A 15,080-nucleotide genomic window follows, 5' to 3' on the forward strand; every position below is an offset into this window, starting at 1 on the left:
AGAAAAAGAAGAAGAAACAATCAGAAGAAGAAATAAAGAAATTTTGCGATGGTTTAAGAAGAAGGAATGGCAAAAAAAATCAGAAGATGGGTTCGATTGTAGGCGATAGGAAGAGAAAGGTAGAGCAATTGCTTAAGAAGATGAGGATGCAGCGGATGGTTTGGCGATAGAGCAGTTGCAGCGGCGGTGGAGGTAGGTTTTCTCTTCCTAATCAAACTTAGGCTCTGATGCCATGTTGAGAAACACAATTTTGGTAGAATGGCTTGTTGATCAATGTGATCTCAAGCCCTCTATTTATAATTAAGTGGAAAGTACACTATTACATAAATACCCTTACTTGGGTAACAAGAATTAGAAATTTACATGAATAAAAACTCTAATAGAATTGGACTCCTAGTAGAACTCAACCAACAGTTTATTCTCCGAGTAAATTGGTAAGCCGGCAGCTGTTCCATTCCCGTTTCTTTCCTTTTATTTTCTATTTTCATTCCTACCGATTGAAGCCATTCTCAATGTCCGTAAGGTTCTATTCGTATCTGAATATTCAACCATTAGTTTCTCCCAAGTCTACAGATTCTTCTTCCTAGGATACACACTAGCACTCCAACCCAATTCCATCCCGCTTTTCACAATCCCTAAACTTATCTTTTGATGCCCTAGATCCCTAAAGCCCAAACCATAAGTCCAAAATTTGGATGGACTTATTCTGACAGTCATCCTTAAAGAATTCCCAGATTTGGAGAACACAATATCAGCTTTCAGCTCCACCTTCAATCCAACCCAAACAGAAACAGTGAGCAGTTCTGACCGATATTCTATAGAAACCCTAATATTTCCTAACAACTTATTCTTCTAAAACGTGGATTGGTGGCCCTCATTCAACTGTGTCTACATTATCATGATCCTGTGTTAGAAACCCAAGTGAAGTCCGTAGGCTGGGTAGCAAGCCCAAGTGCTGCTCGGCACATTAACTGATAAATAGCATTTCCCACTTAGTTCCCCCCCTTTCAAGTTAATAAATTGTGACTGGATAAGGGCATTTTAGTAATTCTTCCGGCCATTTTAGGACAGTATCATTTATTTGTTTCAGTCTTTCATCTTAAGAAGAGTTTTAATGAAGCAGCCCATAATGGGGAGTCCATGTTAGGTTCAGCTAATAAGAATCAAGTTGAGTCTAATTAGGCTTCTTGTTTCCAGTCCAACTGAACTAGCGCTTTTCATGTAACACTATAGTTTTGCGTCAGCAGAAACATACCCTCTTGTTCTGTCCACCAAAAGGAAATCGATTGAATATAGACTTCTCTGTTGGATGAAAATTTTCAGCCTTTGCGGCTTATTCTATTGTCTCTCATTACTGTTTGTAGTTAGAATAGTGATATCTGTTAGGGTTGACCTTGTTGATATCCCCTAGGGGCCTATCGTTGTTGGTTGCATCTGTGTCCCCTGCGGGGATCCATGGGGTAACCCCTTTGAGACTTTCCCATATCATCTCCATATGGTCTCAGTAATATATTATGGAGGGTAATATAAATTTTTTTTCTCTTGTTTGAACACATCTCAATGATCCAAATCTTCTGGGGAAATGAACTGATTCAGGTCACCTCACATTAATCAATTCAAAATTTCAGATATAGGAAACATGCATTAAACAATAATAATAACAAGAATAATCCTAACTAAATGGGTTGGTTACACTGTCATGTCACCCACTTAAGGGGGATGCCCTAGCTAATCCTTGCCCACTTATCACTACACCTGGGCCATAGTGTAGCGCGTTGCTTCTTTGTTGGGAAATGCCCTAGCATAGCATTTATCGTATAAGGTCGTGGAATCCATGTAAACAGGGTTTGGCTGGGCTTTTTTCCCAATGTTGGCTGCCCTGGGCTTGGGACCCGCAACAAACAATGACGGAGTCAGGAAGCATGCGCTAAACTAAACAAGAAATATTTACACATGGTGAGCCCCAAGTGTTGGTCCTCCTTCATAGTGGTTCTTCTTATGTTGAATTGTACTAATTCCTTGTGATAGTCCTTCATGTGAAAATCCGACTTCAATTAAACCTTGCACCCATCGTATAGGGAGTCTAACTGCAGACAACAACAACATCAGAAAGAACAACAACAAGAAGCCTTATCAGTTACCCCAACTGAATGGGGTTGACTACATGGATCCTTGCCTTCCAATCAGTTCTATTGAGGCCATACTAGATACAAGGCCTAAGCCATGCATATCCTTTCTCACAACTTGTCCTAAAGTTATCTTTAAGTTTGCCCCTAGCTCTTCTAGTTCCATCAGTCTAAATTAAATCACTTCTCTGTATATGGGCATTTAAAGGCCTCCATTGAGCGTGGCCGTTTTACAAAAATCGATTTTTAAGCCTATCATTTATCGGAGCTAGCCGCGAACTAGCTTTGATATGATCGTTCTTTACCTTATTCGTTCTAGTTTTGCTGCTCATCCATCTTAGCATCCTCATATTTGCTATGCTGAATTTATCAATATGATGCTTCTTAACAGCCTATAACTCAGCACCATACATCATAGTTGGTTGTACGATGGTCTTAAAGGAGATTCATTTGAGCTTTAAAGGAATACGACATTCAAACAAGACCCTCGACGCACCTCTCCGCTTCATCCACCCTATTTTCATTCTTGGGAAGCATCATCCTCTGTCACCTTATTTATTTATGATTGAGCAAGGTACCTAAAATAATCGCTTTTGCGGAATCTCCTCGTCACCACCTCATCATCCATTTGATCGACGAAGTTACATACTAGATATTCTTAGTTAATTCCAAACTCTCCATGATTTTAAATTGGTGTTAATCCCTACTTGTGCTTCATCTACTAAAACAATATCATCAGCCAAAAAGGACGCACCAATGAACCTTATTTTAAATGTCTTTGGTCAAATTGTCCGTTATAAGTGCAAATAGATATGGGCTTATAGCTGATCCATCATGTCACCCAACTGTAATTGGGAGTTGACTACTTTGTCTCCATCCATTCTTACACTCGATAAAGACCATATGAAGTGTTTTTCAGACTCTCTTTTTACCTTTCCATAAATCTCCTAATAAGGTAAATAGCTTCCATTGTAGATCTTCCTGATATATAACCAAATTAGTTTTCAGTAATAATGGTTCTTTTTATTTTTTAGTCTCAAATAGGTTTCAATTACTTTCTCCTATAATTAAATATTATGACTTGTCAGCTTTATTCCTCTATAGTTATTATAGCTTTTAATGTCTGCTTCATTTTTGTATTTGTGACCACAATGCTTCTCCTCCATTCATCTGGCATTTTTGTTGTGCTTATCATTTTATTAAAAAAATTGGTTAGCCAAGCTAGCTCAAAGGTTCTTAAGATCTTCTGTACTTCTATTGGGAGGGGGCTGTTTTTAACTATATTTTGCCCCCCCAACCTCTTTTTTTTATTTTTATATATGATGCTACACAGGCTGCTTGGCAGATTTAGTGTGATTGTTCTCCGTTTTTCGGCTTGGTTCACTTTAGCAATCCTAACTTGACTCGTATAGTGAAGAAGCATAATCTAAGATGGGTTTGATTGTTTCCCTTTTTCGGCTTGGTTCACTTTAGCAATCCTAATTTGACTCGTATGGTGAAGAAGCAAAATCTAAAATGGGATTGATAATAATTAATTATATGCACATAATTAATTACTTAATTTTCTTTATACATATTGCACTAAAAATCCATTTAATTATGTATTTGCAGATTATCCCCCTATAACATTATGTAGTTACAGACAAGTCCCTTTACTTTCCGATATATAGAGTACCATAGCGCACATAATTAATTACTTCCAATCTCAGCAGTCAAGTAAGTTTAGCACCATCCCCACCCTTCCCTGCCATTCTCCTTTTGTCCGCAGCCCCTCCTACCCCTCCTGTTGCGCGCGCAACCCTAGAACTCCCTCCCCCTTGCTGCTGTACCTAGCAGTGGCATTCCCCCTGCCCCACAACTACCCTAAGACATTCCCCTGAGCCCCACGACCTCCCCAGCCCTTCGCCATGCCCCCCTTAGCACTCGCAGCCTTCCCACCCATCCCTCTTACCCATGGGTCCCTTGGAACCCCATTACCTGGAGATCCTAAACCCCAGACCCATTAACCCTCCTTTCCCTCCCCTTTTGGTTGCCCCTAGTACTAGGTTATAGTCCTAACATTATTTTCCCATGTCTGCCTAGTATTCTTGACTTTGGAAAATACTGCAATTCATCTTCTTAATGAGGTTCTGCAGAATTTCTAAATCTCAAGAAAACCCCTATGTTCTTAACATCAAAGCCCTTCATTCACTGCACCTAGATTCTGATGTGCAGAACAGTAGCATTCTCAAGTCTGAACAGCAGGACAGCAAGGCCTAGCCCCGACTCCCAACCCTAACTGAAACCCTAGCTTGCCCTAGAATTTTAAATTTCAAATCTGAATTTTGAAATTCAATAAAATTCAGATCTGACTTTCATATTCAGCAGGCTTAGATTGCTTTAGAAACTCTAAAACCCTTCTAAAATTCTCCTAACCCTAGACCTGGTTTACATAGATTTGAGTCACAAAATCCTAGGATGCCAGTCCAGTCCAGTCCAGCCAACTGATAGCACATTCTATTGAGCTGCAAGACTGTTCCCTCGTTTTTATAATAATGAACTATGATTAAAATGTTCAAAGGATAGAACTACCCTTCTAGCCACAAAGAGTATCTGGTGCATAGGACTACTTTATCGCTGTAAACTCAACGTCATTATTGCATGCCTAGGTGACTAAGTGGGTTTCTTGTTTCCTAACTTCCTGAGCACCCCTCCACCTCTTGGGTTTCCTATTTGCCTTGATAACTACAAAAAGAGAAATAGGAAAGAAAGGTGACTGTAAAAGGACTACTTCCCCCCCCCCCCCAGGCCGAGTTTCCTACTTGTCTAGTTCACTGCAAATGAAAGGTAATTATACAGTAAATTCTGATTCCTCGTGCATTTAATTATTTCTAGATGTTTATATACTCCCTGGAATTCCATCGTGCTACAATTTAAACCTTGTTCTATTGGTTTGAGTCAGGGCCTCCTACTTTGTGAGCAAATTTTGCAATCATCTAAATAAAGGGCCATGGTTTGGCAAAGTCATTGGCCTTTTAGTACTCCCTTTTTTTTTTAGGGGGGGGGGGGGCTGTGCTTATCTATTGTCTCTAAAGTGATGTGAACCAGGATCTAGGGGTTCATAGAATGGAGTAATGCCCTGATCTAGGCTCATTCTAGGATCCTCTTCCCTGAGAATCAGCAGTCTTCTAGGGCTGGAATATGCTTCAATGGAGGGATTGGACAAATTCTAGTGGTGTAAGGGTTAGGCTAGGGTTAGGTTCGGCCAGGCTAGGGGTTTAGGGTTTCTATTTTTAAAACTTGTAAGCTTGCTCTTTTTAATAATTACAGATCTGGATTTGAGTTTAGGGTTTTGGGACTGTTAGAAAACAAGCATTAAATAATCAAAACAGCAGCTGAACTTGAACAAAGAAAAGAGAGAAGAAGAAGAAGAGGAGAGATGAAGAACTAGTGGAAGAGGCTCGTGATTCTTGCTTAAGAGTCTAGAATCACAGAGCACTTTTATTTATAGCTTCTAATGAATCTAATAAAACTTGAGAGACAAATAATTGTCCTCTAGAAGAAGGAAACAAAATATTACAGCTTTAGTAATTTCCTGACTCTTAAAATAGAAAGTTCTAAAAATAGAAACTACCACCAAAATAGAAACTATGCTTTTTAGAAACTCCCAAAACTTATGTAGCAAGACTCCTACAATAGAAATAGAAAGTAGAGTAGCATCACTAGCATATACTGTTCACGTGAACAGTAACACAGATTTTACTGTTCACGTGAACAGTAAAAACAGATTTTTTATTGTTCACGTGAATAGTGTCGTGAACAGTAAATAACCTAAGTGTATATGCTTCAATACTCCCCCTCAACTTGGAGTGTACACAAAGAAAACTTCAACTTGCACAATAAGAATAAACTTGAAAAGTAGCACCAATCTTGAATCGTGTAGCAATGGCAGATGTCGATAAACACTGAGAAAACTTCACCCAGGAGATAATAAAAAAAAACTTTAATTCTTCATTTCAATAGAACCATCCAATATTGAGAACAATCGACGATGTTGAAGACGAACAAAGTCCATAAGTATAGCAGGATCAAAGACACTATCCATATAATGCCGATAGTAGTGAAAATATCCACACTAGATCTTCAAAATTGTAACTTCATAGTCCATATAAATGCTTCACAAGAACGCAAGTAGTAAGTAGGCAAAAAGCATTATCCACGTAATGCTGGTAGTAGGGAGAAATATCCACGCTAAATCTTCAAAATTGCAACTCCAATGTCCATATAAATGTTTCACAAGAAGGCAAGTAATAGGTAAAGTATGGGTATCTTAAAGACAATATTGATTATTGTGGATCAAGTTGGTAAGGTAGTATGGGTTACTACGGACCAAGTAAGTAGGTAAAAGACAGTATGGGTTACTGCGGACCAAGTAAGTAGGGTAAAAGACAATATGGGTTATTGCGGACCAAGTAGGTAAGGTAAAAGGGCAATATAGGTAAAGATAGGTAATGATATTGTTGTAGAATGCCATAATTTGAGGCGCTCCGAAGGAGCCCAGACGCCGAGGCGACGATTAAGCGACGCCTAGGCAACGCCTTGACAACTATGGATTGAAGGTAGGGGGCTGTAGTTAGGTTCTAATTCTAAAAGGGAAATGGTTTGGGCCAAGGGAATTGGGTCCTATTGATCTTAAAATACCAGCTGCACTTCTAAATTAAGTTTTTTCAAATTTCCAAAGTGTAGCAGGCTTTAGAGAGCTTTAGAGAGAGGAAAAAATAAAAAAATAAAAAAAAAAGAAGAAGAAGAAGAAGAAGAACCCAGTTGGAGTAACTGCAGGCCCTCTGTAGGGAACCCACGACATCTCTTGCTTGCTTGCAACACTAAATCAAGTTTTTGTTCATAAATCATCTTGTTGTTTAGAAGGCTTGAAGGGTTATTTATAGCCTAGTGAATGAAATTATACTAGGGCTCAACTTTAGAAAATAAATCAAACTTGGAACTAAAACAAGATCTTCCCTCCCTGGAAAAACGAGATCTCAACCATCTCAGAGAGATCTCGGTCGAGGTGTGTGATTTTTTTGGTGTCAACTCGGTGGCCCATCTTTGTGGATTTTAGGGTCCCAATTGGGCTTAAACTTGGTATTTAGCCTGTTTAAGGCCTTTTGAACACACTGATGGCCTTGAATTTGTGAGAAAACAACCCTAAGTATGATATCCAAGTCTACTCATAGTGTGAAACTGAAATGTTGTAGGATTAGAGAATGCAAGGTTATACAACACGCAATATATAACTTTTAAGGGATATAAATGAAAAGCGAGTGTATCAAATACATCAAATAATTTGAATGTCATCAAAATTCCATCCATATGAGTCACAATCTCGACCTTCGAGAGTAAAATAATAAAATTATACAACCATTAGAACTTTTATGTAAGTCATTAACTCATAAGTTCATAAGACAAACAAATAATGATTGATCTTCCTTTGACATTGTAGATGTGGTAAGAGTAGTTGCAAGTGAAAATCCAGTTGAAATCTGCAAAAAATCTTGCGAAAAGTGAGAGTTCCAGTGAGATATGACGAGATCTGGGACGAGATATAGTGAGATATGGAGAGATCCCCCACCATGACAAACTCCAAGACTTTAACTTGCATTTACTTACTTTAAGAGGTCCAATTTTAATTCTAAGAGTAGATGTAGATCCCTTGCAAAGAGTAGGACAACTCTAGTAGACTCCTTCACATGCTAGGAATCCCATTTTGATCAATAATCTTTAATAACATGCAAAATAAGGACTCAAATTTAAAATAAAAGTAGATCTAAGGTCCCACAAACATGATGGACTCAATATGTCCTAATTTGGACTCACTGAAAATTTGCAAATATGACCAAAATACCCTGGAATTAGGGGCTGTAGGGTCTGGGGAGCAACCCTGGGCCCTGTGTTGCCTATGAATATGGTTCACATCACTAAGGTTTTGATTATACGGAGAGACCTTTTTCACTCAGATCTTTGTTAGGAAGCAGGGTTGAACAGTGTTGAGGATTGATGTGATCGTGGTTCCTCTTTGGATGTCCACTGTCAGAGGAATTTGAGTACTTGTGATTTTGAGTTGTCGATTTTTCATAGGAACTCTCTCCCAGTCGCTGATATTTCTATTATTTTATTGTTTTTTAAGAATTTTTCAAGTCTGCTGCTTTTTATTGGAATCGTTGTTCTCCATGTTGCTTACTATTTAAGCATTTGTTTGTTTCTGAACAGATGTTCCCTATGGCTCCAACTGGAAGCCAAACACAGCAAAATTTGGATGTGCAAAGGCATTGCATCCTTGTAGCTGCTAGTAACCCATATCCTCTGCCCACACCGGTGTATCGGCCACAAGTCCAAAATCTGGATCAAAATGATAGCATTGAAACAGAAAGTTGTCTTGCTGATGCTGAGATGGTTGCCAAATCATTCTCACAGGTTGTGCAATTTGCAGTGTTGTTACTTTGATTTGTTTATGATAGTTGTGATTCTAACTAGAAAGCTCGGATGCCTGTTCCTAATTGTTTGTTGCTTATACGTGCAGTGCTCTGTCTCACTGTCGGTCATTTCTCCAAAGCAGCTTCAAAAACTTAGAACAATATATAATGTGGTATGGATGACAGCTTCACTTGATTAATGATGTGTTTGTGTGTGGCAATGGCTGTGAAGGGGTATTGTGCTTTTGTTTAAAACCTGCAATTGTTTTTCTTCATAACCCTTGAAAAAAAAATCAGAATCTCCTACTGAGTTGTAGCTGCAAGTTAGAAAGTGAAACAGAGAGACAGAGAAGAAGAAGAGAGAGGAGAAGGAGGAGAAGAAGAAAGGGGCAGAGATGATTCTCTAGTGGTGTCGTCTCTGCCCTCTATTGACTTTATTTATAGCTGAAAAATAGAGACCTAAAACTGTCACAAAATCAATGGGAATCCAACCTACTAATTCTAAATACATTCCAGAAATAAAAACTGATTTTCTAGGATTGTAAAGACAGTTCCCAAAAAGGAAAGCAAATATGGAACTCAATCTATTGGTAAAAAGTAACTTTCTAATTCTGTGGAACATCCAATGCTTTCCAAAATTTTAATCACTTTTCCCCAAAGTCAGAACTTTCCATTTAGAGACAGCTTGCACTCCAAGGAACCACAATTTGGTTTCTAGACTTCCAACTCATCATGACTTGCTCCTCAAGCAACCATTAGGCTATCACGACCCCCCCTCAAGTTGGAGAGCATTGATTACCAACTCCTAGCTTGTGGCATCCTTCTACAAAGGCTTGACTAGGTAGAGACTTAGTGAAGATGTCTCCAACTTGTTCAACAAAAGAAACATATGGTGTAGCTACAACTCCTCGCATGACTGCATCTTGCACGAAATGCAAATCCACCTCCACGTGTTTGGTCTTCTCATTGAAACACTAGATTACTAGCAATATAGATTGCTACCTGATTATCAAAAAACATCTCAACTGGCTCTTCAACTTCAGTCCCCACTTCTTTGAGGAGAGACTTGACCCAAAAAAATTCAGAAACCGTATGAGCCACTAGCAGGATACTCAGCCTCAGCACTAGAATGGGCCACTATAATCTGCTTCTTACTCTTCCAAGTAACCAAATTCCCTCCAAGGAAAGTACAAAAACTAGAAGTTGACCTTTGATCATTTTGTGACCTTGCCCAATCTGCATCTGAATAAGCACACAATTTTAGGTGAGAATTTTTCTTGTACAAAAGGCCTTCCCTTGGAGCCTTCTTCAAATACTGCAAGTTACGCATGAGGCTTCTTAGGTGAAAGCATGAATTGGATAACAACACCTACAACATAGGACAAGTCCGCATGAGTCACAATAAGATATATAAGCTTCCCTACGAATCCGTCTGTACCTTTGGGCATTTGCCAAATCCTCTCCTTCATCCTTGGTGAGTTTGAGATGAGGGTCCATGGATTTATCTATTGGTTTACACCCAAGCATTCCAGTTTCGGTTAGCTGGTCCAGCACGCACTTCCTCTGAGAAAGACTGATCCCACGATTGCTTTGAAGAATTTCAACTCCAAGAAAATACTACAAATGCCCCAAGTCCTTTATCTAGAACCGTGTACTAAAAAAATTCTTTACCTCATCAATGTGTGCATTATCACTTCCATAAACAATTATATCATGCACATAAACAATTAGTACCACAATTCAGACTTTGTCTTTCTTACAAAGACAATGATTTAAGTAACACTAGGAAAATCCTACTTCAGATAGTATTGAACTAAGCTTTTCAAGCCATTCTATTGGCAACTGTTTCAACCCATAGATAGACTTGTGAAGTTGACATACTTTTGTGCAATATCCCCTTGAGCAACAAACCCAGGAGGTTGTTCCATATACACTTATTCGAGCGAGTCTCTTACAAAAAAGCATTTTTGACATCTAACTAATGAATTGGCCACTTTAAATTAGTCGCCAAAGACATCAAAACACACAGAGATTCAAACAAGCTATAGAGGAGAAAATTTTAAAAAAATCCACACCAGAACAACTCTGAGTATACCCCTTTGCAACCAGCTGCGCTTTAAGGCGCTCTACAAATCCATCAGACTTAATCACGAATACCCAACGACATTTCACAAGATCCTTACTTGGGGCAGATCCACAAGTGTCCAAGTATCTCTAGAGTGTAGAGCCTCAATTTTAAATTCCATAGTAGAGAGAGAGAGAGAGAGAGCCTAGAATATGTTGATGAATAGAAGATAGAGATTTGGTAAGGGTACGATATGGATCTTAAAATGTTGGGAGTAAGAATAGTTACCTTTACTCAAAGGAATGGGAAGATCTTCAGGATTATTAGATGCTGGAGGAGGATCTATGGTAGAAGTGATATCGACTGCTGTAGCATCTGATTGTTATTGTTCGTTTTGCTGATGATAGATTTGCACCGGTGGAAATTGAATTGGCACCTCATCTAGACCAAGAAGTATAATAGGTTTGTCAGGAGTGTCATAGTCTAGTTCTCTCTCAGGCAATTCCTCTGATCCCCGCTTCTCAAAAGGAAATAGTACAACCGCAGGTAAGGGGGGGGTCAAACCTATCATCTTCAGAAAACTGATTAGGAACATAGTACGGTGCATCCTCAAAGAAGGTGACATCTGTTGTGATAAATTGACGTTTGATCAAAGGTTTAAAAATTTTGTATCCTTTTTGATACCAAGAAGGCAAGAATAACTTTAAAAAAATGCACTTATAAGCTTTTGCTAAAAACTTATCTTTTGGTTGGGCAGAACATACACATAACATACACAGCCATAAACTTCAGTGGAGACAAAAAACAGGGGTAAGTCCGGATATACAACTTGAAGTGGTATTTTATCTTACAAAACTGAAGAAGGCATTTGATTTATCAAGGTACAAGTTGTACAGACTACGGACAACATCACACCAATATTGCTTGGGTACATTCATTTGGAACATAAAGGACCTTGCTGCTTTTAACAACCACCTATGTTTTCGCCCGGTTAGCAACTAGACGGATGAAGAGTACTTTTAGAAGAGCATAGATCAGAAATTGCATTTTGCATATACTCCAAAGCATTATCCGTAATTCCGTATGAAAAATTTTAACAAATGGATTAAATTGAGTAGAAATTTCAGCAAACACTTCATTCTGATCCTTCATTAAAAATAACCAAATGAATCTGCCAAAATCATCTACAAAAATGATAAAGTACTGAAAACCAAAATGATTAGGGATACAACAGGGTCCCCAAACATCTGAATGTACTAGGGTAAATAATCTTGTACTTTTAGGTTCTGTTCTAGCAGGAAGACTTGTCGTATGATGTTTACCTAGTTCACATACCTCACACTTTATTGACTTATCCTTACAAATAGGAACTACCAACTTAAGCACCCAAAAAAGAGGGGAAAAAAGAAGAAAAAAGAGGGGAAAAAAATAAAAGAAAAGGAAAACTAAGTTAAATTAACCCAACTCATTCTAATCAATTCCTGTTACTTTTAAGTGCTCATATAACCTCTGATACAAAATTTAATAACCTATTCTCTTACTCAAGTTATTATATTTAATTCCAGTACCCCAAAAACCTATGGTGAAAACACCCAAGTCTATTAACTCTAGTTTTATTCCAAGTGAAAATAGTGCAATTAGGTGCTGATCTGCATCAACCCGTATATGTTTGTAGTTGACTCTCTGAGGTTAGAAAATTTGATATCGAAGTTGATGTGAATCAGAATCAGGGCCGAAATAAGGCCTAGGGTAGCATCCCATGCCATATGGCCCTCTAGTACCAGCAGGGGTATTTTGGGTAATTTTGCAGTTTTCAGTTGAGTCAACATAGGGTTTCTTTTGATCCAATATGTTTGTGGGATCTAGATCTACTTTTAGTTTTGAGTTTGGGTCACTATTTATTAAGTTATTGAAGACTCCTAGTTAGGTTGGGATTCCTAGGTTGTGAGGGAGTCCAATAGTTGGTGTCGACTTCTTGCAAGGATTCAATCTCTACTTGTAGTTTTCAATTTGGATATCCATCTAAAGTGAGATATGAAAGTCCTTGCATGAGTCCTTAGTCCAAGTAGGAGTGTTAAGTTTGATTTTAGTTCTAAAATTGAGTCCTAGTGTGAGTTCCTTCTAAAGGCTATAAAAATAAGCCACCCTACATTGTATAATTGAGATTATAATTATTGAAATTGAGAGCTGAAGGCACAAGAACTTGAAGTCGTGCGTTCCCATGGAGGGACCTTGAGGCAGCCCCTGAATGAAGATTCTGCAGAATTATGAAGTCATTAAGCACCCTTGCCTCCTTTAATTAAGTGCAACTATACAAGACAACCCCAACCTAAACCCAGCCACTGCCCTCTTCTTCCTTTCGTCCGCAAGCTTCCTTCCCATCCTCAAACCCTAAAACCAGTATGAACAGCCCCCTCCCCCATCGCAAATCATCTTACCCTCTCCCCCAACTGATGCAGAATTGGCAGCAGATGCAAAAGAGAGAAAAGCTCAAAGCTCAAGCCCATTAAAGCCTAAGGACATGACCCAAAACAGCCCATGGCTTGCATGGGCTAGGACTATTGGAGTGGGTTAAAATGAGCCCATGGTTTCATGGGCTTGGATCACTTTAGTGGAAGAAGAATACCAGCCCACTATTTTGAACTAAGCCCAAGTCTAGCTTTGAAAAGTCAACAAAAGGAGCTAGTAGGTGGTGTTGGTTAGTGGTGGGGTATAGTTGGTGGATATTTCCATTATTGTTTTGACTAGTGGTGTTGGGTAGTAGTTGGATGTTTCCAATGTTGTTTTGACTAGTGGTGTTGGGTAGTAGTTGGATGTTTCCATTAATGTTTGTAGTAGGTTGTGTTAGCTAGTGGTTGGATGTTACCATTAATGTTTTTGTCTCTTTAGAATGCTATATAAAGAGACTTATGTAAATGGTGAAGAAACAACTTGTGAAATGAAATCAAATTGCTTGCTAGCATTCCTCCTCTTGGAGAACCCTTGTGTTTGATCAAGGTAGATTGGTGTTCGATCCAATCGATCCACCTTGCGGTGAGAAGCCCGGGTGTTACATGTTACTTTGTTGTCCTTATTGTTCTCTTAATTCTCTTATATTGTTCCATCCATTCTTCTTTATAGTATACAGCTGTTTTGAAAACCTAGTTAGTCCTTGTTCTTAAACCAATATCCTTGTTCTACCACTTCGGTTTTCAGCCTTCCATTATATCTGAATTTTATCTATCTTAAGTCTATCAAATCTGAAGTTGATTCCCTGTGAAAGGTCCTATTTGGCTACTGTTTTGATCATTCAAATACAATACTACATTACCAACTTTGCGGCATCCCCCCATCCCCTCCCTCAGCCCTAAAACTAAACCCCTCCCTTCCCCAACCCTAGGTTATTAATCCAGCCTCTTTGATCCTTGCAGCAATTTCTGGAAATTCCTGAATTTTTAAAACAGAATTTACCTAATCGAAAACCCTAGGTTTTCCTTAGCCAATACCCTTCCCCTTTAGGACTTAAAGAGTCTCCTCCCTATACCTTACCGTCGACCTAACTTACACCCTCTTTTCCCCTCTAAACCCTAGAAAATTCTGGAATTCGTCTTCTTTTTTAGAAAACTTTGAAGCCCTAAATCTCCATAATCTCTTATCCAAACCCTAAGGTTTTTTAGCATTAGCCTCCCTAACACCTATTGAACAGTCAACCGTAACATGAGCCTAATAACCCTAGAGACCTAATCTCTATAAAACCCTAGAAATTTAAAACCGTAGACTTGAATACCCAATTCTGAAATTGTTAGGACATCAAGATTTAGACTTGGTTCACTAAAATCTTGAACTCCTAAACCTAGCCGAATCTAACCCTACCCTTTTCCCAACCTGGAACCAGCCTAATTTCCTTAAACGTAATGTATTACAAACCCTAGAAGACTGCTGATTCATTCGAAGAGGATCCGGAGGGTGGATCTAGACCTAGTGCTTACATCAATCAATTACACCGTACATCCTAGTTCACATCATTAGTATCCCTTTTTGCTCCCATACCATAATTATCAAATTTACAAGTAATGCAGAAAAATTCCAGTGAACATTATTGACTGGGGAGGATGTGGCAATTTTTCTTGATTCCATGAATTATTAGGCAATTCTTAGTTTTGGATGCAAAAGTCAATCTGGTCTCTGGTAAATTCATGGGTGAATCATGTAGCTGAATAATTAGGCTTAAGAGTTTTTACCAATGCAATATGATGTAATTATGCTAGTAATGACCTAATATGAGAAAATAACTGTGACAAGCAATATCTAGGATATGTGTTCCCCCCCCCCCCCAAAAAAAAAAAATGCATTGTCTAGGGTATAATGTAAGCCTATTTGACAGACTGCTGTGTAGGGACCCCAAATTTTTTATTATGCGTGAAACCTAAAATGCTTGTCATGTTATTCCTAATTTGGTGT

At 38.6% G+C, this 15,080-nt stretch overlaps 1 protein-coding gene across 1 annotated transcript in view; it reads left to right on the forward strand.

The window, feature by feature from the left end:
- PFT1 (phytochrome and flowering time regulatory protein (PFT1)) overlaps positions 1–15,080 on the forward strand; it is a 91,684-nt gene that overhangs the window by 50,739 nt on the left and 25,865 nt on the right. The window contains exons 5-6 of the mRNA XM_089139380.1: positions 8,373–8,576; positions 8,683–8,748. Of these exons, the coding sequence (XP_088995506.1) occupies positions 8,373–8,576; positions 8,683–8,748 (270 nt within the window). The remainder of the gene's footprint in view (positions 1–8,372; positions 8,577–8,682; positions 8,749–15,080) is intronic.

The sequence above is a fragment of the Hakea prostrata genome, chromosome 1, assembly GCF_041222555.1.
Source record: "Hakea prostrata isolate BN-2017 chromosome 1, UWA_Hpros_2, whole genome shotgun sequence".
In the NCBI taxonomy this organism is placed as follows: Eukaryota; Viridiplantae; Streptophyta; class Magnoliopsida; order Proteales; family Proteaceae; genus Hakea; species Hakea prostrata.